At 38.0% G+C, this 14,633-nt stretch overlaps 1 protein-coding gene across 1 annotated transcript in view; it reads left to right on the top strand.

The window, feature by feature from the left end:
- Positions 1–292: 292 nt before the first annotated feature.
- Positions 293–14,633, top strand: part of LOC121318648 (chordin-like protein 1) — a 41,237-nt gene continuing 26,896 nt past the window's right edge. Inside the window, exons 1-3 of the mRNA XM_041255546.1 lie at positions 293–697; positions 2,982–3,130; positions 12,438–12,550. Coding sequence (XP_041111480.1) covers positions 3,013–3,130; positions 12,438–12,550 — 231 coding nt within the window. The 5' untranslated portion in view covers positions 293–697; positions 2,982–3,012. The remainder of the gene's footprint in view (positions 698–2,981; positions 3,131–12,437; positions 12,551–14,633) is intronic.

Here is a 14,633-nt window from a genome sequence, read left to right as displayed (position 1 = left end):
CATTTCTATATATTGAACAGCAGAGGATTATCCATCAGGGCATGAAACACTGCAGCTTCCACGATTTTTGTATATGTGCAATTGAATGCCGAATGGTGAAAAGGAACGTTTTACCCTTCAATGTGCAGTTGTGTCTACCACAATGTAGTCATTTCACGTAACCCTGTTTTTAATTTAATACCTGCCAGCCTGCTGTCAGTCCGTGTCTGACCAGACCACTGAAACGCTAAAAAAAAAAAACTCCCGCCTCAATTTAAATTAAACCTCGTAACTGTGTTGCACAGTTTATGTGAGCAGTTTTGGGGGTCTTATGGGAGGAATATTTGTTCTTGTTAATTTTGCTGGCCAGTACTGTATTCACATCTGAAGTAGTTTGGTCACACTTTGTTCGCTCGCAATCAGGTGTCCTCGCCTCTCGCATCTAACCAAGTCAAACACATTTGCTGGAGGAAAGATCTGAGTACCTCTATGTTTTGAATTAGTTTAACAAGTTTACATGTTTTTATTCCTTGGTGAGAATTTACAAAACGACTGGCACACGCACGCCAACATATTTTAGTTAAAAAAATATCCTATCCTATCAAAAAATATAGCCTGTATACGTACGAGTTTTCAACCAAGTGCAGATCAGGTGGGAGTTTTGCCTGTGGGTTCTCAGAGGAAATAATCCAGTAGAAACGGAGGATTCGGGATTTTGGTAAGTAAATAAACAGCCTTCTTCGTTTGATAAAGAATACAATCTAATCCATATACTGTAATTGTTCTAAAATGCAAGTTTAGAATAAACTATACAACTGCTTTGATGTCGGTATTGGGTTGAAGTATGCACTAGCCATGAAGCACGCATGCATACAATGTATGTACCGTATCGCGTTGTAATTATACATAGGTGCGCAACGCGTGCACAGATTCATTGAGTAGCTGAGTTTAGCTGCGGGGAAGCCAAAGCAAAGTGAGGGCTTAAACACTGAAAAGGGGGAGAGGTTACCAAACAAACGCACTTTATTATCTGTGCGATTCGATTTAACACCTTGAAGAGCAACATGCATGTATTGTGTGTTTATCAGGCATTTTTGCTTGCTTTACTCTGTATTAATTTCTTTAAGCGTATCGTACAATTGGGTAGCTTTATACTTTTTATAGTTCATTAGTTGGATGTTGTGTATACCTTGCAGTAGTTTGTTGAAAACGTTATTTATTGAAGTTTAAACAAACTGAAATTAGAAGATTTGTAATTTATCAAATCCACTTGCATAGGGATTATTTTTTCTTATTTAATAGCAAATATATATGGTCTTATTTCAATAACATAAAGTTCTTAGTGAATGGGTAAAAACTGTATTAAATACTTTTTCGAACAGAGGGTCACAATCAATCAATCTTTATTTCGTCTTTAGCGCCTGTCATGATAAATCCCCTCAAAGCGCTATACAGATAAAAATAACAAACAATAATATATACAGAACAATTTAGAGAAATAATAAATATACGCCTTTAAACATACATTAACATACTTTTTAAAATGGTATTTAAGTCGCACTTTAAAAGGCAGTGACAAAAATATGTATGTATGTATGTAGGCAAAACCACTGTTTCTATGAATGATATAACATACAGACATTAGGAGCAGTCTTTCACTGATGACCATGGTTTAATAATTTCGTATGTCGCAGTTCCCCGTGCTTTCCCCTTGATTAGCGTCCATGCCTTGCTTCAACTGACTGTACCTCTCCCCATTGCTTACAGTGCTGAGGTCTGCTCATGGTTCTGCTAGGGGTTCTACAGGGTAATACACTGGGATTATAGTGGGATCTCTTAATTTTCCTGAAAGGAGTTGCTCTATTCATTTGATTCATTGATTGAGACAGTGACATATCTAAGGTCTGCCTCTGTTCAAATATATAAAATGCAGTATAAGGCTTTAATTTGTAAGCTTCATTAGTGATTTTGTTTTCAATTTGCTGTGTTTTGTATTGTATTGATTAGTAAAAATAAAAAAATAATAAATAATTAAAAAAAAAATATGACAGATCATCAAGCCTCATATGCTATATGCTGTTACAAACCCACATTACAGTGTCACTGAGTACCTGCAGTTAATGTTTTCACTGGGCTACCCCTGCAGATAAGGCTACAGATCACCCCAGGACAGAGCCCTCTGTACTGGTGGAGGCTATAGATCACCCCAGGTCAGAGCCCTCTGTGTTGGGTACAGACGACAGTGCTTCTTAGCCTGGCTATTTCAGCAGAGGGTATTGTGGAGCAAAGCTAAGACACTTGTAAAAGGTTATCATCCTCCCAAAGAAACAATTCTCGTAAGCAATTAATCACAAGACTGAATTATAACATGAGGATGAGACAACCCTACTACTGGAAGAGGAGCCCCTGGTTATACTGCACAATTCAGCAAGGCATCTTTAAATCCGACAATTACAAACAGTTTATTTTTATTCAAGAGCTGAGCAGTAATAGTACAAGAAACCAAGGCAAGCAAGCAAACATTTCAGCCAAGGGCTTCCTTGTTGTGAGTGAAACACATGCTATAGCAAAGCATGATATGTGGGTCTGCACTGGGTTAAAGAAATGTCTACGTTTCTGAGCCTTTCTCCCAGGGAACCGTTTGTACTTCCTAGGTCATTTGAACTAATTTTAACTTCTGGCTCAAAGCTTCTTAATGGAATGAAAAACATGTCAGTCAGACTGAAGGGGTGGGTAAATAGCCAAGGAAGTGGCACCCTACCTAAAAGCCAGGTTTACAAACAGATTTATTTCCCTTAGTGTAATACCCTATGTCATATTTTTAAAACATACATATTTACTATAGCATGTGTTTCTTTCAAAACTGTACACTTCAGAACTGCATTCCGAACAGAAGTGAACTATGGGTTAGGTTTATGGAATTCTCTTGTCAGCTACAATCACTTCAATGTAAACTGCTGACAACGAAAGTAAATTAAGGTATTCTCTTGTTATTTCCACAGGGGAACAGGTTTGGATCCTGCAGCTCTTGAAATGTTGCAAGCAGCGGTCAGTATGGCAGGGGTGTGCAGACTGGATGATTTCAGTGCACTCCTCATCTGGGTGCTGCTGCTCGCTGTCACTGAAGGAGGTGGATCAGAATCGCTGAAACGTAAGTGGAATAACCAGTGCTTTTAACAGCATGCTGTACCTCCTGTTAACCTGGTAACATTCTCTCAAGGGCTTTCAAAAGCACGCTGAATCTCCCATTAACCTGTTAACATTCTCTCAAGGTAATTTCAGCTTTGCTCTTGATCCTTCTGTTTTCCAGACTCTTTTGACACTCATGTTTGGAGGCTACAATAAAGTCTTCCACATTGGTATTAAATAGATAATATTTGTGATAGTTTTTGTGTTGGTAGATGTGGGATGGTTACATTTTTAAGATAATTACCGAGCAATGAAGCAATGACTCAGAGTACAAAATGGGCTGCATTCGTTCAGTTGTGATTAGTCTGTTCCACTACTTATGAATTCTTTGCATAACATTTTAAAATGATTGTAGCAATCAAAATAGTTCCATAAATTGTACCCTCTGTGCACTTTTATTCACCATAGCGGTCCACAGTAGGTCAGATGTGCAGTTGTGAAATCAATACATATTTTTGCAAACATCTATTTCCATTTAGGTTAAAGAAATTTCTGTAAGCCAGTAAGAGGCATTGGCCCTGAAGACACTGCTGATGAAATGACCTAAGAAATAAAGCAGTAACAGGCTTCTTTGAAAGCAAGGCAAGAAAACAGAACTGTCTTTAATCCAGTGTAATACCCATTAAATTAAATACATGCATGCTACAACAGGTGTGTCTTTCAACTCTCCTTTGAGACAGCAAGACCTAGGACATTGTTTTGTAAGCTATCATTTTAATTTCAGGGTTTAGGGTGTATTTTGGGGGGCTCTGGCTGCTCAACCTTTGTGAAATCCCCCCCTGCACACTGTGTATTTCCTGATCTAATACATGATTTATATAGACCAGTAACAGCTCTGGACTCACAATAAAAGAGATGTTTTAACATCTACAGATTAGTATAGCAAGCTCTGCCTTTCCTTTCTGATGGAAAGCACACAAAAGCCTCTTTCAATATCACTCCATCTCTTTGTACTCTCCCATACAGCAGCTGTGGAGCCCCCACTGTGATCACAGTTAATTGACTGGTTTGCTTATGCAGTTATTTGGTGGAGCTACAGTTCCAACACTCAATCATCTTGAAAAACTAAAAGAACAACAACAAATTATTGTTCAATGATACCGCTAAATTATTATTTTCTTTTAAATATATAAAAATGAAAACACGACAGTTATAAAGACAAAAGCAAAAAGATTGTTTTGAAAACCTGTTTTTAATTCAGTTGCAAACCACAACTTTTTATAGTTGCTGCAAATTGTAATGTGGCTGCAATGTTTCTATTATGTAATTTTGTTGGAAAATAATGCTGACAAATAAACTGAAACAGAAAAGGAAACATCACTCTCACATTGTCTTTTGCTAGTGGGAGATTGGTGTGCCTTGTCATCCTCTCTAGCCAATCAGTGATCTTCTTTCCCGTTGCTATGGTTAGCAACAGAAAAGAAGAAAGTGGGCTGTGATGTAAGTACTGTACTTACTTAATGTTAAATTTTGTGACTGAAGGTTTATTGCCATTTTGCAAACAGTGTAGTGGCTGTTCAAGTTTGTTAGTGAGCTTTTACTGTTATGGAAGTACTGTATGTTATGCGTCATTATTGTTAGCTGAAACTCTTCACTTGTAATGAAACACAGTGTAAAATGTTTCATTTCAAATGGTGATAAAGAGGGAGTCTTGAGAACTTATGTTCTGGTTATCTATTTGTATGTTTTTTTTTCCTTGTTGTTTTTTGAACAAATGAACAAATATCCATCTTGAAAGCAAGTATATTTGCAAACTGTTTATATTTATGACTTTTCCACATTATATTGTGTTACAACATGGAATCAAAATGGATTTAATTAGGAGTTTTTGCCACCGATTAACACAAAACAAGTCCATAATGTCAAAGTGAAAAATAAAATCTCCAAATTGTTTTAAATTAATTACAAATACAAAACAGAAAATAATTGATTGCATAAGTATTCACCCCCTTGAGTCAGTATTTGGTAGAGGCACCTTTGGCAGCAATTACAGCCATGAGTATTTGGATAAGTCTCTACCAGCTTTGCACATCTGGACACTGCAATTTTTGCCCATTCTTCTTTGCAAAATTGCTCAAGCTGCATCAAGTTGGATGGGGACATTTGGTGAACAGCAATTTTCAACTCTTTCCACATATTCTCAATTGGATTGAGGTCTGGGCTTTGACTGGGCCACTCCAGGACATTGACCTTTTTGTTTTTAAGCCACTCCAGTGTGTCTTTGGCTGTAGGTTTGGGGTCATTGTCCTGCTGGAAGATGAATCTTCTCCCAAGTCCTAGGTCTCTTGCACATTTCAGCAGGTTTTCTTCCAGGATTTCTCTGTCCTTTGCTGCATCCATTTTGCCCTCTATCTTCACAAGCTTTCCAGACCCTGACGCAGAGAAGCATCCCTGTAGCATGATGCTGCCACCACCATACTTCACGGTAGGGATGGTGTTCTCAGGATGATGTGCGGTGTTAGGCTTGCGCCAAACATAGCGCTTAGCATTGAGGCCAAAAAGCTCTATTTTGATCTCATCAGACCATAGAATCTTCTTCCACTTGGTCTCAGAGTCTCCCACATGCCTTCTGGCAAACTCTAGCCGAGATTTGATGTGAGTTTTTTTCAACAATGGCTTTCTTTTTGCCACTGTCCCATAAAGGCCAGTTTTGTGAAGCACCCGGGCTATTGTTGCCATATGTACAGTGTCTCCCAGCTCAGCCGTGGAAAACTGTATCTCCTTTAGAGATGCATTAGGCCTCTCGGTGGCCTCCCTGTATCTCCTGGATGCTCAGTTATTGAGGACGGTCTGTTTTAGACAGATTCACAGTTGTACTATATTCCCAACCTTGTTCCGGATTTGCTTTGAATGTTCCTTCATCTTCATGATGTAGTTTTTGTTAGGAAATGTACTAACCAACTGTAGGACCTCCCAGAGACAGGTGTATTTAACCTGAAATCATGTGAAACACCTTAATTGCACACAGGTGTACTCCATTCAACTAATTATGTGACTTCTAAAGACAATTGGTTGCACCCGAGCTTATCTAGGTGTGTCATAGCAAAGGGGGTGAGATGTGTAATCAATTATTTTTTTATATTTGTAATTAATTTAGAACAATTTGTAGATTTTATTTTTCACTTTGACATTAAGGACTTTTTTTTGTGTTGATCAGTGGCAAAAACTCCTAATCCATTTTGATTTCATGTTGTAACACAATAAAATGTGGAAAAGTCCAAGGGGGGTGAATACTTTTGAGAGCCACTGTATATATATATATATATATATATCATCTATATATATATATATATATATATATATATATATATATATATATATATATATATACACAGTGCCTTGCAAAAGTATTCAGACCCCTGACCAATTCTCTCACATTACCGAATTACAAATGGTACATTGAAATTTCATTCTGTTTGATATTTTATTTTTAAATACTGAAACTCAGAATCAATTATTGTAAGGTGACATTGATTTTATGTTGGGAAATATTTTTAAGAAAAATAAAAAACTGAAATATCTTGCTTGCATAAGTATTCAACCCCTGTGCAGTGGAAGCTCCCAGTTTGCACCGATGAAAGAAATTGCTCTAACAAGGACACAGTTACCTTACCATTGGCCTCCACATGTGAACCATTAAAGTTGCTGTCACATTTTCTGGATAAAAAGCCCACTGTTGAAGGATCATTGGTAAGGCTGTGAATCTGAAGGAGAAGATCAAAGAGCACTCTACAGAATTTAGAGATAAAGTAATACAAATGCATAGATTAGGGAAAGGGTACAAAATAATATCCAAGTGTTTGGCTATCCAAGTGAGCACAGTTGGATCAATAATCAAGAAGTGGAAGCTACATCACACCACCCAGGTACTGCCAAGAAAAAGCTGTCCCTCAAAACTCAGCACTCAAACAAGAATGAGACTTGTGAGCCACAGAGAAGAGAGCCACAGAGCCACAGAGAGGCCAATAATCACTTTGAAGGAGCTATAGCGTTCAGTGGCTGGGAGTGGAGTAATGGTGCACCAGTCAACCATATCAAGAGCTCTGCATAACACTGGCCTGTATGGGAGGGTGGCAAGAAAGAAGCCGTTACTCAAAAAGTATCATCTGAAAGCATGTCCGGCATTTGCCAGAAAGAATGAGAGTGACCCAGCTGCAATGTGGGAAAAGGTTTTGTGGTCAGATGAGACCAATATAGAGCTTTTTGGCCAAAACTCAAAGCGCTATGTGTAGCGCAAACCTAACACTGCCCATACCTCAAGACACACCGTCCCTACAGTGAAGTATGGTGGTGGCAGCATCATGCTGTGGGGATGCTTCTCATCAGCAGGGACTGGGCATCTTGTTACAATTGAAGGAAGAATGGATGGAGCAAAATACAGGAAAATACTGCAAGAGAATCTGCTTCAGTCTGCTAAAAAACTGAAGCCTGGGGGGAAATTCACCTTTCAGCAGGACAATGATCCCAAGCACAAGGCCAAAGCAACATTGGAGTGGCTCAAGAACAAAAAGGTGAATGTCCTGCAGTGGCCCAGTCAAAGTCCTGATCTCAATCCCATTGAGAATCTGTGGCACTATTTGAAAATTGCGGTCCACAAGCGTCGTCCAACCAACCTGAACAACCTGGAGCAAATCTGCCAAGAAGAATGGGCCAAAATCACTCTAACACTGTGCAAAGCTGCTACATACTTACCCCAAAAGACTTAAAGCTTTTATTGCAGCGAAAGGTGGCTCTACCAAATCTTAATGTGTGGGGGTTGAATACTTATGCAAGCAAGATATTTCAGTTTTTTATTTTTCTTAAAAATATTTCCCAACATAAAACCAATGTCACCTTACAATAATTGATTTTGAGTTTAAGTGTTTTAAAATAAAATATGGAACAGAACGAAATTTCAATGTACCATTTGTAATTCAGTAATATGAGAGAATTGGTCAGGGGTCTGAATACTTTTGCAACTCATTGGCACATGACACTAAGAAAGAGCTTTGGTGCTCCTTGTTGGTGCTACAGCAGCATTTCTATAAAGACTGCATGTCTGTCAGGAAGGGGTGGATTTATTCTGAATTTAACTGAAGATTGTGAAATTCTTTTCCTTTGATTAAATAGCATTCAGATATTTGAAAAGCTCTGTCTGAAAAAAGTTTATATTTACAGATAAAAAAACTTGCCTGCAGACAATTAAAAGAAAATAATATTCAAATAGTCTTTTTTTTTTTTTTTATCATTTCCCAAACTCTGCTTTGCCTCAACAGCTCTGGAAGGTTCAAATATTTGTAATGGCAGGGGAGCGGCGTGTTCCAAAGGAATGTGGTAAACAAATCCGCTCACACGCAAACTTAATTTAAAATAAAATGCATTGTATTGACCATTCCTCAATGATTACCACCCTCAAGTCCTTCTGGAAAATCTACAGCAACTCCAGAATGGCCCTCACTTTTGAGACCGGTATCTGAAACAGAAACACCTACCAACAGAACATCTACCATCAGCCCTCTATTCAAGCCTGCCACATCTATTGTACAGATATGTACTGTATGTTGCTCACTCACTTCATAAAAAAAAAAAAAAACAATAAGGAATATGAGCTCAAACAAATCTAAAATCTTAAATTGAGGGAACACTAAACCACTTTTTCAGGACCAGTGTCTTGGTAACTTGGTAATCCAATTGATGCTGTCAGTAGTGCATCACGATTCTAGGATTCACTTGGTAATCCAGGATTGATGCTGTCAGTAATGCAGTTTGATTCTAGGATTCACTCAGTAATCCAGGACTGATGCTGTCAGTAGCGCAGCTTCATTACGAGTCATCGTTTCGTGACGTAGTAGTCAGAGCATCGCCATGGCAGCAACTTTGTTTAATTGGCTTGAAAAAAACCTTTTATCAAATTTAATATTTGATAAATGCAAAAACATTATTAAAATAAAAAGACAGAAAACCAAACATTGGCACTAAAGGAATCTACCTGGGGACAGATTACAACATAATTACCCACAGTGGAGTAAAACATGAGGAAATAAAGGAATTTAAGTATGGTATACAAACATGTGGAGTTCTTGTCCCAACAATTTTATAGTTTGAGAAATCTGTATGATGACGATGAATCCTTCAACAAGGAAGCTTGTACGGGGGTAATAATATTTAGTCAGAGAGTTGTATAGATTAAAAACAAATCTGGCTATTTTGAATATATAGGCCATGAAATAATAAACAACATATTTGTTATTTTACCTTGTGTGACGAAGTGCCCGCCCCTGTGTGTATTTTCTGTTATATGTTGCATGTGGTGTGTTAAATGTTGGTGTATAGTCATTGGTACACGGGATATAAACGGGTCTGTGTAACACGAGTGTTTAAAATGTGTATTTGTATTTAGGCATGAGGATTGCACAGCACTTCACGTGCAGGTAAAATGTAATAATATGTGAGCACTGGGAATTGCACTTTATTAATTCACGTGCAGTTTTACCGAGACTCCAAGTGAATGATTGATTACAATATGTAACACAATTTTTGTTCCTGGGTAGTAAGTGTTATTTCCTAATTGCTTATGCCTCAAAAGTATAGAAAATGGCTATTATTCCCCACAAACTTTGCTTTTGTGACCAGGACAGTGATATTTCAAAATATCACTACTTCCAATGGGAAAACAGGCAAATGTGTGTCTTTTCATTCACATACAGTATAATTGTAAATCATAAACACATACATCTTTTCAGAAATACAGTATAATCATAAATCTCGAAAAACTACTCACTTCTAAATCTTTTGTAGTCATTTTTGTATTACTTTAGTATAAATACATGTTAATTTGGATTCATATGTTGTTTTTTTCTGACTTTATGTGAACAAAAAGACACACATATGCCCGTTTTCCCACTGGAAATAGTGCTATTTTTAAATATCACTGTCCTGGTCACAAAAACAAAGTTTGTGGGGAATAATAGCCATTTTCTATACTTTTGAGGCATAAGCAATTAGGAAATAACACTTACTACCCAGGAACAAAAAAAAAAAAAATTGTTACACGGTGTTAGCAATCGAGTCTTGGTACAGCTGCATAAAAGCAGCATGCTTTCACTCACTCAGGGTTGTGTGTTCGGTGAGTGGAGAACAGGATTGGAGATGGAGGTAGTAATTGTGGTTATAATAAGAATAGTAAAATATCTGCTCACCGTATTTTTGTTTAGTATTAGTCCGTTTTTGTTTGTCTTTTTATTTTGGCATAGAGTGCCGTGTCCTGTTGTTTTCTATTTGTTTAAACCTTTTATTTTGCAATAAACCGGCGCATGCAAGCGCCATCATCATTTCACATCATCTGCCTTGATGTTCATTCCTTTTCCTGGTTCTGATGCCGCCCACTTCGGCCGTCTTTGTGACACCTTGGTAGTGAGTAGGTGTGCTGATTACATCATTTAAGTTTGTGTTATGAATTCAGATAATTAATCAACCAAGAATCGAACCAACTAAAACATTTATTCCACAGATTGGATAAAGATTTCATGTTCTTTGGTTGTTATATTCTGGGAGCTGACGAGTTGTTTGAAGACCTGTCTGATGCGGACACCTCTCATTGTAGCTATACTATAACTGTAGCGTCACCTCCTATAGAGCTTGTAAGGTCAATGACATTAAAATGAGAATCTGTGCATTTAAAGAGAAGCTGAGATTATAACTAGTTGCTTTGAAAGGGGAGGGTAGTAAAATGTTTGACAATGCTTCTTCTGTTGAATTATATATATATTATATATATATATATATATATATATATATATATATATATATATATATATATATATATATATATATTACATAATGTAACAATACCAATAAAACTACAGTACTGTAGCGATCGTTTCGACTCCTAGTTCTGTTCCTTTATTTTATGCTTTTTTTTTCACACTCATTATTGTTGTAAAGTAACAAACGACTTGAGCCTTTCAATTCAACCTTGCCTCCGTATGATCTCTGTCCCAAAGAACCCAAAACGCTACAGTATTGTATCTTCTGTATGTCATCTGTTCTTTCCACTCAAAATAATCTACTATATATTGGTGAAGTAGTAATTGGTTATTTTATCCTGTTTTAATTCATAATAAACTTATAGCCAACTTCTGTTTCATCGCCTGTCCACCTGGATGTCTCATGTACAGGAGACAATGGGGTGGTTTCATCAGCCCCGCTCATGTACTAAAATTATGCAAAACTGCACATGCCACTATGATCGCAAATGACGTTTCCAATTTAACACGAAGAAATGTTATAGTCGCCTAACAATATCTTCAATCTCACTATTTACAAACTTGGCGCACACAAAACTGTTTTCAAATATTCAAGAATCGTGTAGATCCAGTCTATCGAGCAACTAAATTGGTAATATTCAGCTCTGAATCACTGATCATTTGTACATTGATTGAAAAAAAGAAAAAATCCATTCTGAAAAGTTTCAGCACTATCGCCCCTGGTGATATTATTGGCACATGGGTGCAGCAAAAAGACATTTGCTGTATAGGACGGATAGTTTGTTCCCTTGGAAAAGTTATATATTGCTGTCGTAAACTTGCAACAGCTTCAGTGATCCTGTGAATTACTGTACACACAGTTGACGCATCAACGAAACAATTCACTGATTACTTTTTTAAACGACCTTGTGGCATCAAACCTCATTGTTATTAGCACTTGAATGAGAGGCAGCTGAGAGTCTTTTTTGTCTCTATCAGACGATTTGTAGTTTTAATATATCCACCAGCCCGATTATACTCATTTTTCTTATACGGAATCTCTGTACAAAACGTTCATCATTAAATTCAACAAATGGATTGCTACAATTGCAAGTAATACGATATCTAACCAATCTTACATCCTGAATTTGTCTAACAAGTTCAAAATAACCATCAGCCATAATTTAACAACAATCCAGACTCAGTGCCCCCCTCACACCAGGACTGGAATGTAATCCAGCATCGAACGCGAATCTTTCTGGCTGCGTCTCAATCCCCCCCTCACACCAGGACTGGAATGTAATCCAGGATCGAACGCGAATCTTTCTGGCTGCGTCTCAATGTGCACAATCCAAGTTTCAACCACAAAGAGGCTTCGTGTTCCCTCAGTTTTACAATGCATTAAATCCAAAGAGTGGCGACATCCAGCCGGATGCCAGTGATTGTGGTGCTTGCATGATTTTGCTTCTCATTACTTGGCAGTGTTTACTGCGTTCTCGTGTTTCAGTGCAGTCTGTTGATTCTCGCTTTCTCTTTACCTCTCAGAGTCGGACACACTCTGTGTGTTTCAGGACAAGAAGTACCGAGCAGGAGAGAGGTGGCACCCATTCCTGGAGCCCTATGGATTTGTGTATTGTATTAACTGTGTCTGCAGCGAGGTATAGTGCCTTCAATATATCATGGAATCAGGCACCGCCCCTTCTGAAAGTGTGTGTGTGAAGGAAAATACGAAACACACATACCTTTCATAGTAATAATAATAAATGTATTTATTTAGTAATAAATGAACTCAGAATGGTACACTATTTACTTTTCTGTTTGATCACATGAAAACTCTAAAGTTTACGCACCCATGACTTCAGAAGAGCTTTAACTTATTTAAAAACAAGTTTGGTATTCCTGAACCTTTTTTGAACAGCAAAGAACATTTTCATAAATATAAAACTGTATTATTTTTTTATTCAAACAGACTTTAAACACCAAATGAGTTAAAATTTTGTAAATAGTGCCCATAATCTCAGAGTACGTCGCCGTGTAACCTTTAACCTGTACCTCTGCAATACTCTGCCCCTAGAGGATGTAAGGAATATTGCATTATATTGATGCTTTCACTGGAGCAGCACTTCAAACTAGGTCCTGGGGACCCCCTGTGTTTGCTGAGCTCTCAGTTACTTAACTAGACCCTTAATTGAACTGATATTTTGCTTAATCCTCCTATTATGTTCAGAATTTAGGTACATCTGTTAAGTTTTGGGTCATATTGACCCAATGCAATTTCAAACTAATTTAAACAGCCTTAAATTGATTAACTGTTTATTTGCAAAGGTTTTTTTCTTTTATGCTCATTTAGTCCAGGAGCTGTGATAAAGCTTCTTTGACTGCTAACCTGGGAGCTCCTCATTTTGGAGTATCTTTACCAGTGAAATGCTGTTGCAATAGTGACAGTGAAAATTAGGCTCTGCCTTGTACACATACAGTATTGTGCAAAAGTTTTAGGCAGGTGTGAAAAAATGCTATAAAGTAAGAATGCTTTCAAAAATAGACATGTTAATAGATTTTATTTATCAATTAACAAAATGCAAAGTGAGTGAACATAAGAAAAATCTACATCAAATCAATATTTGGTGTGACCACCCTTTGCCTTCAAAACAGCATCAATTCTTCTAGGTACACTTGCACACAGTTTTTGAAGGAACTCGGCAGGTAGGTTGGCCCAGACATCTTGGAGAACTAACCACAGTTCTTCTGTGGATTTAGGCAGCCTCAGTTGCTTCTCTCTCTTCATGTAATCCCAGACAGACTCAATGATGTTGAGATCAAGGCTCTGTGGGGGCCATACCATCACTTCCAGGACTCCTTGTTCTTCTTTACGCAGAAAATAGTTTTTAATGACTTTCGCTATATGTTTGGGGTCGTTGTCATGCTGCAGAATAAATTTGGGCCCAATCAGATGCCTCCCTGATGTTATTGCATGATGGATAAGTATCTGCCTGTACTTCTCAGCATTGAGGAGACCATTAATTCTGACCAAATCCCCAACTCCATTTGCAGAAATGCTGCCCCAAACTTGCAAGGAATCTCCACCATGCTTCACTGTTGCCTGCAGACACTCATTCGTGTACCGCTCTCCAGCCCTTCGGCGAACAAACTGCCTTCTTCTACAGCCAAATATTTCATATTTTGACTCATCAGTCCCTGTGTTTTCGTGCATAGTGGAGTCGCTTGGCCTTGTTTCCACGTCGGAGGTATGGTTTTTTGGCCGCAAGTCTTCCATGAAGGCCACTACTGACAAGACTTCTCCTGACAGTAGATGGGTGTACCAGAGTCCCACTGTTTTCTGCCAATTCTGAGCTGATGGCATTGCTGGACATCTTCCGATTGCAAAGGGAAGTAAGCATGATGTGTCTTTCATCTGCTGCAGTAAGTTTCCTTGGCCCACCACTGCGTCTACGGTCCTCAACGTTGCCCGTTTCTTTGTGCTTCTTCAAAAGAGCTTGGACCACACATCTGGAAACCCCAGTCTGCCTTGAAATTTCTGTATGGGAGAGACCTTGCTAATGCAGTATAACTACCTTGTGTCTTGTTGCTGTGCTCAGTCTTGCCATGGTGTATGACTTTTGACAGTAAACTGTCTTCAGCAACCTCACCTTGTTAGCTGAGTTTGGCTGTTCCTCACCCAGTTTTATTCCTCCTACACAGCTGTTTCTGTTTCAGTTAATGATTGTGTTTCAACCTACATAT

Source organism: Polyodon spathula, chromosome 7 (assembly GCF_017654505.1).
Source record: "Polyodon spathula isolate WHYD16114869_AA chromosome 7, ASM1765450v1, whole genome shotgun sequence".
NCBI lineage: Eukaryota > Metazoa > Chordata > Actinopteri > Acipenseriformes > Polyodontidae > Polyodon > Polyodon spathula.
The sequence above is the reverse complement of the archived record's forward strand: the minus strand, read 5'-3'. Positions and strand labels throughout refer to the sequence as shown.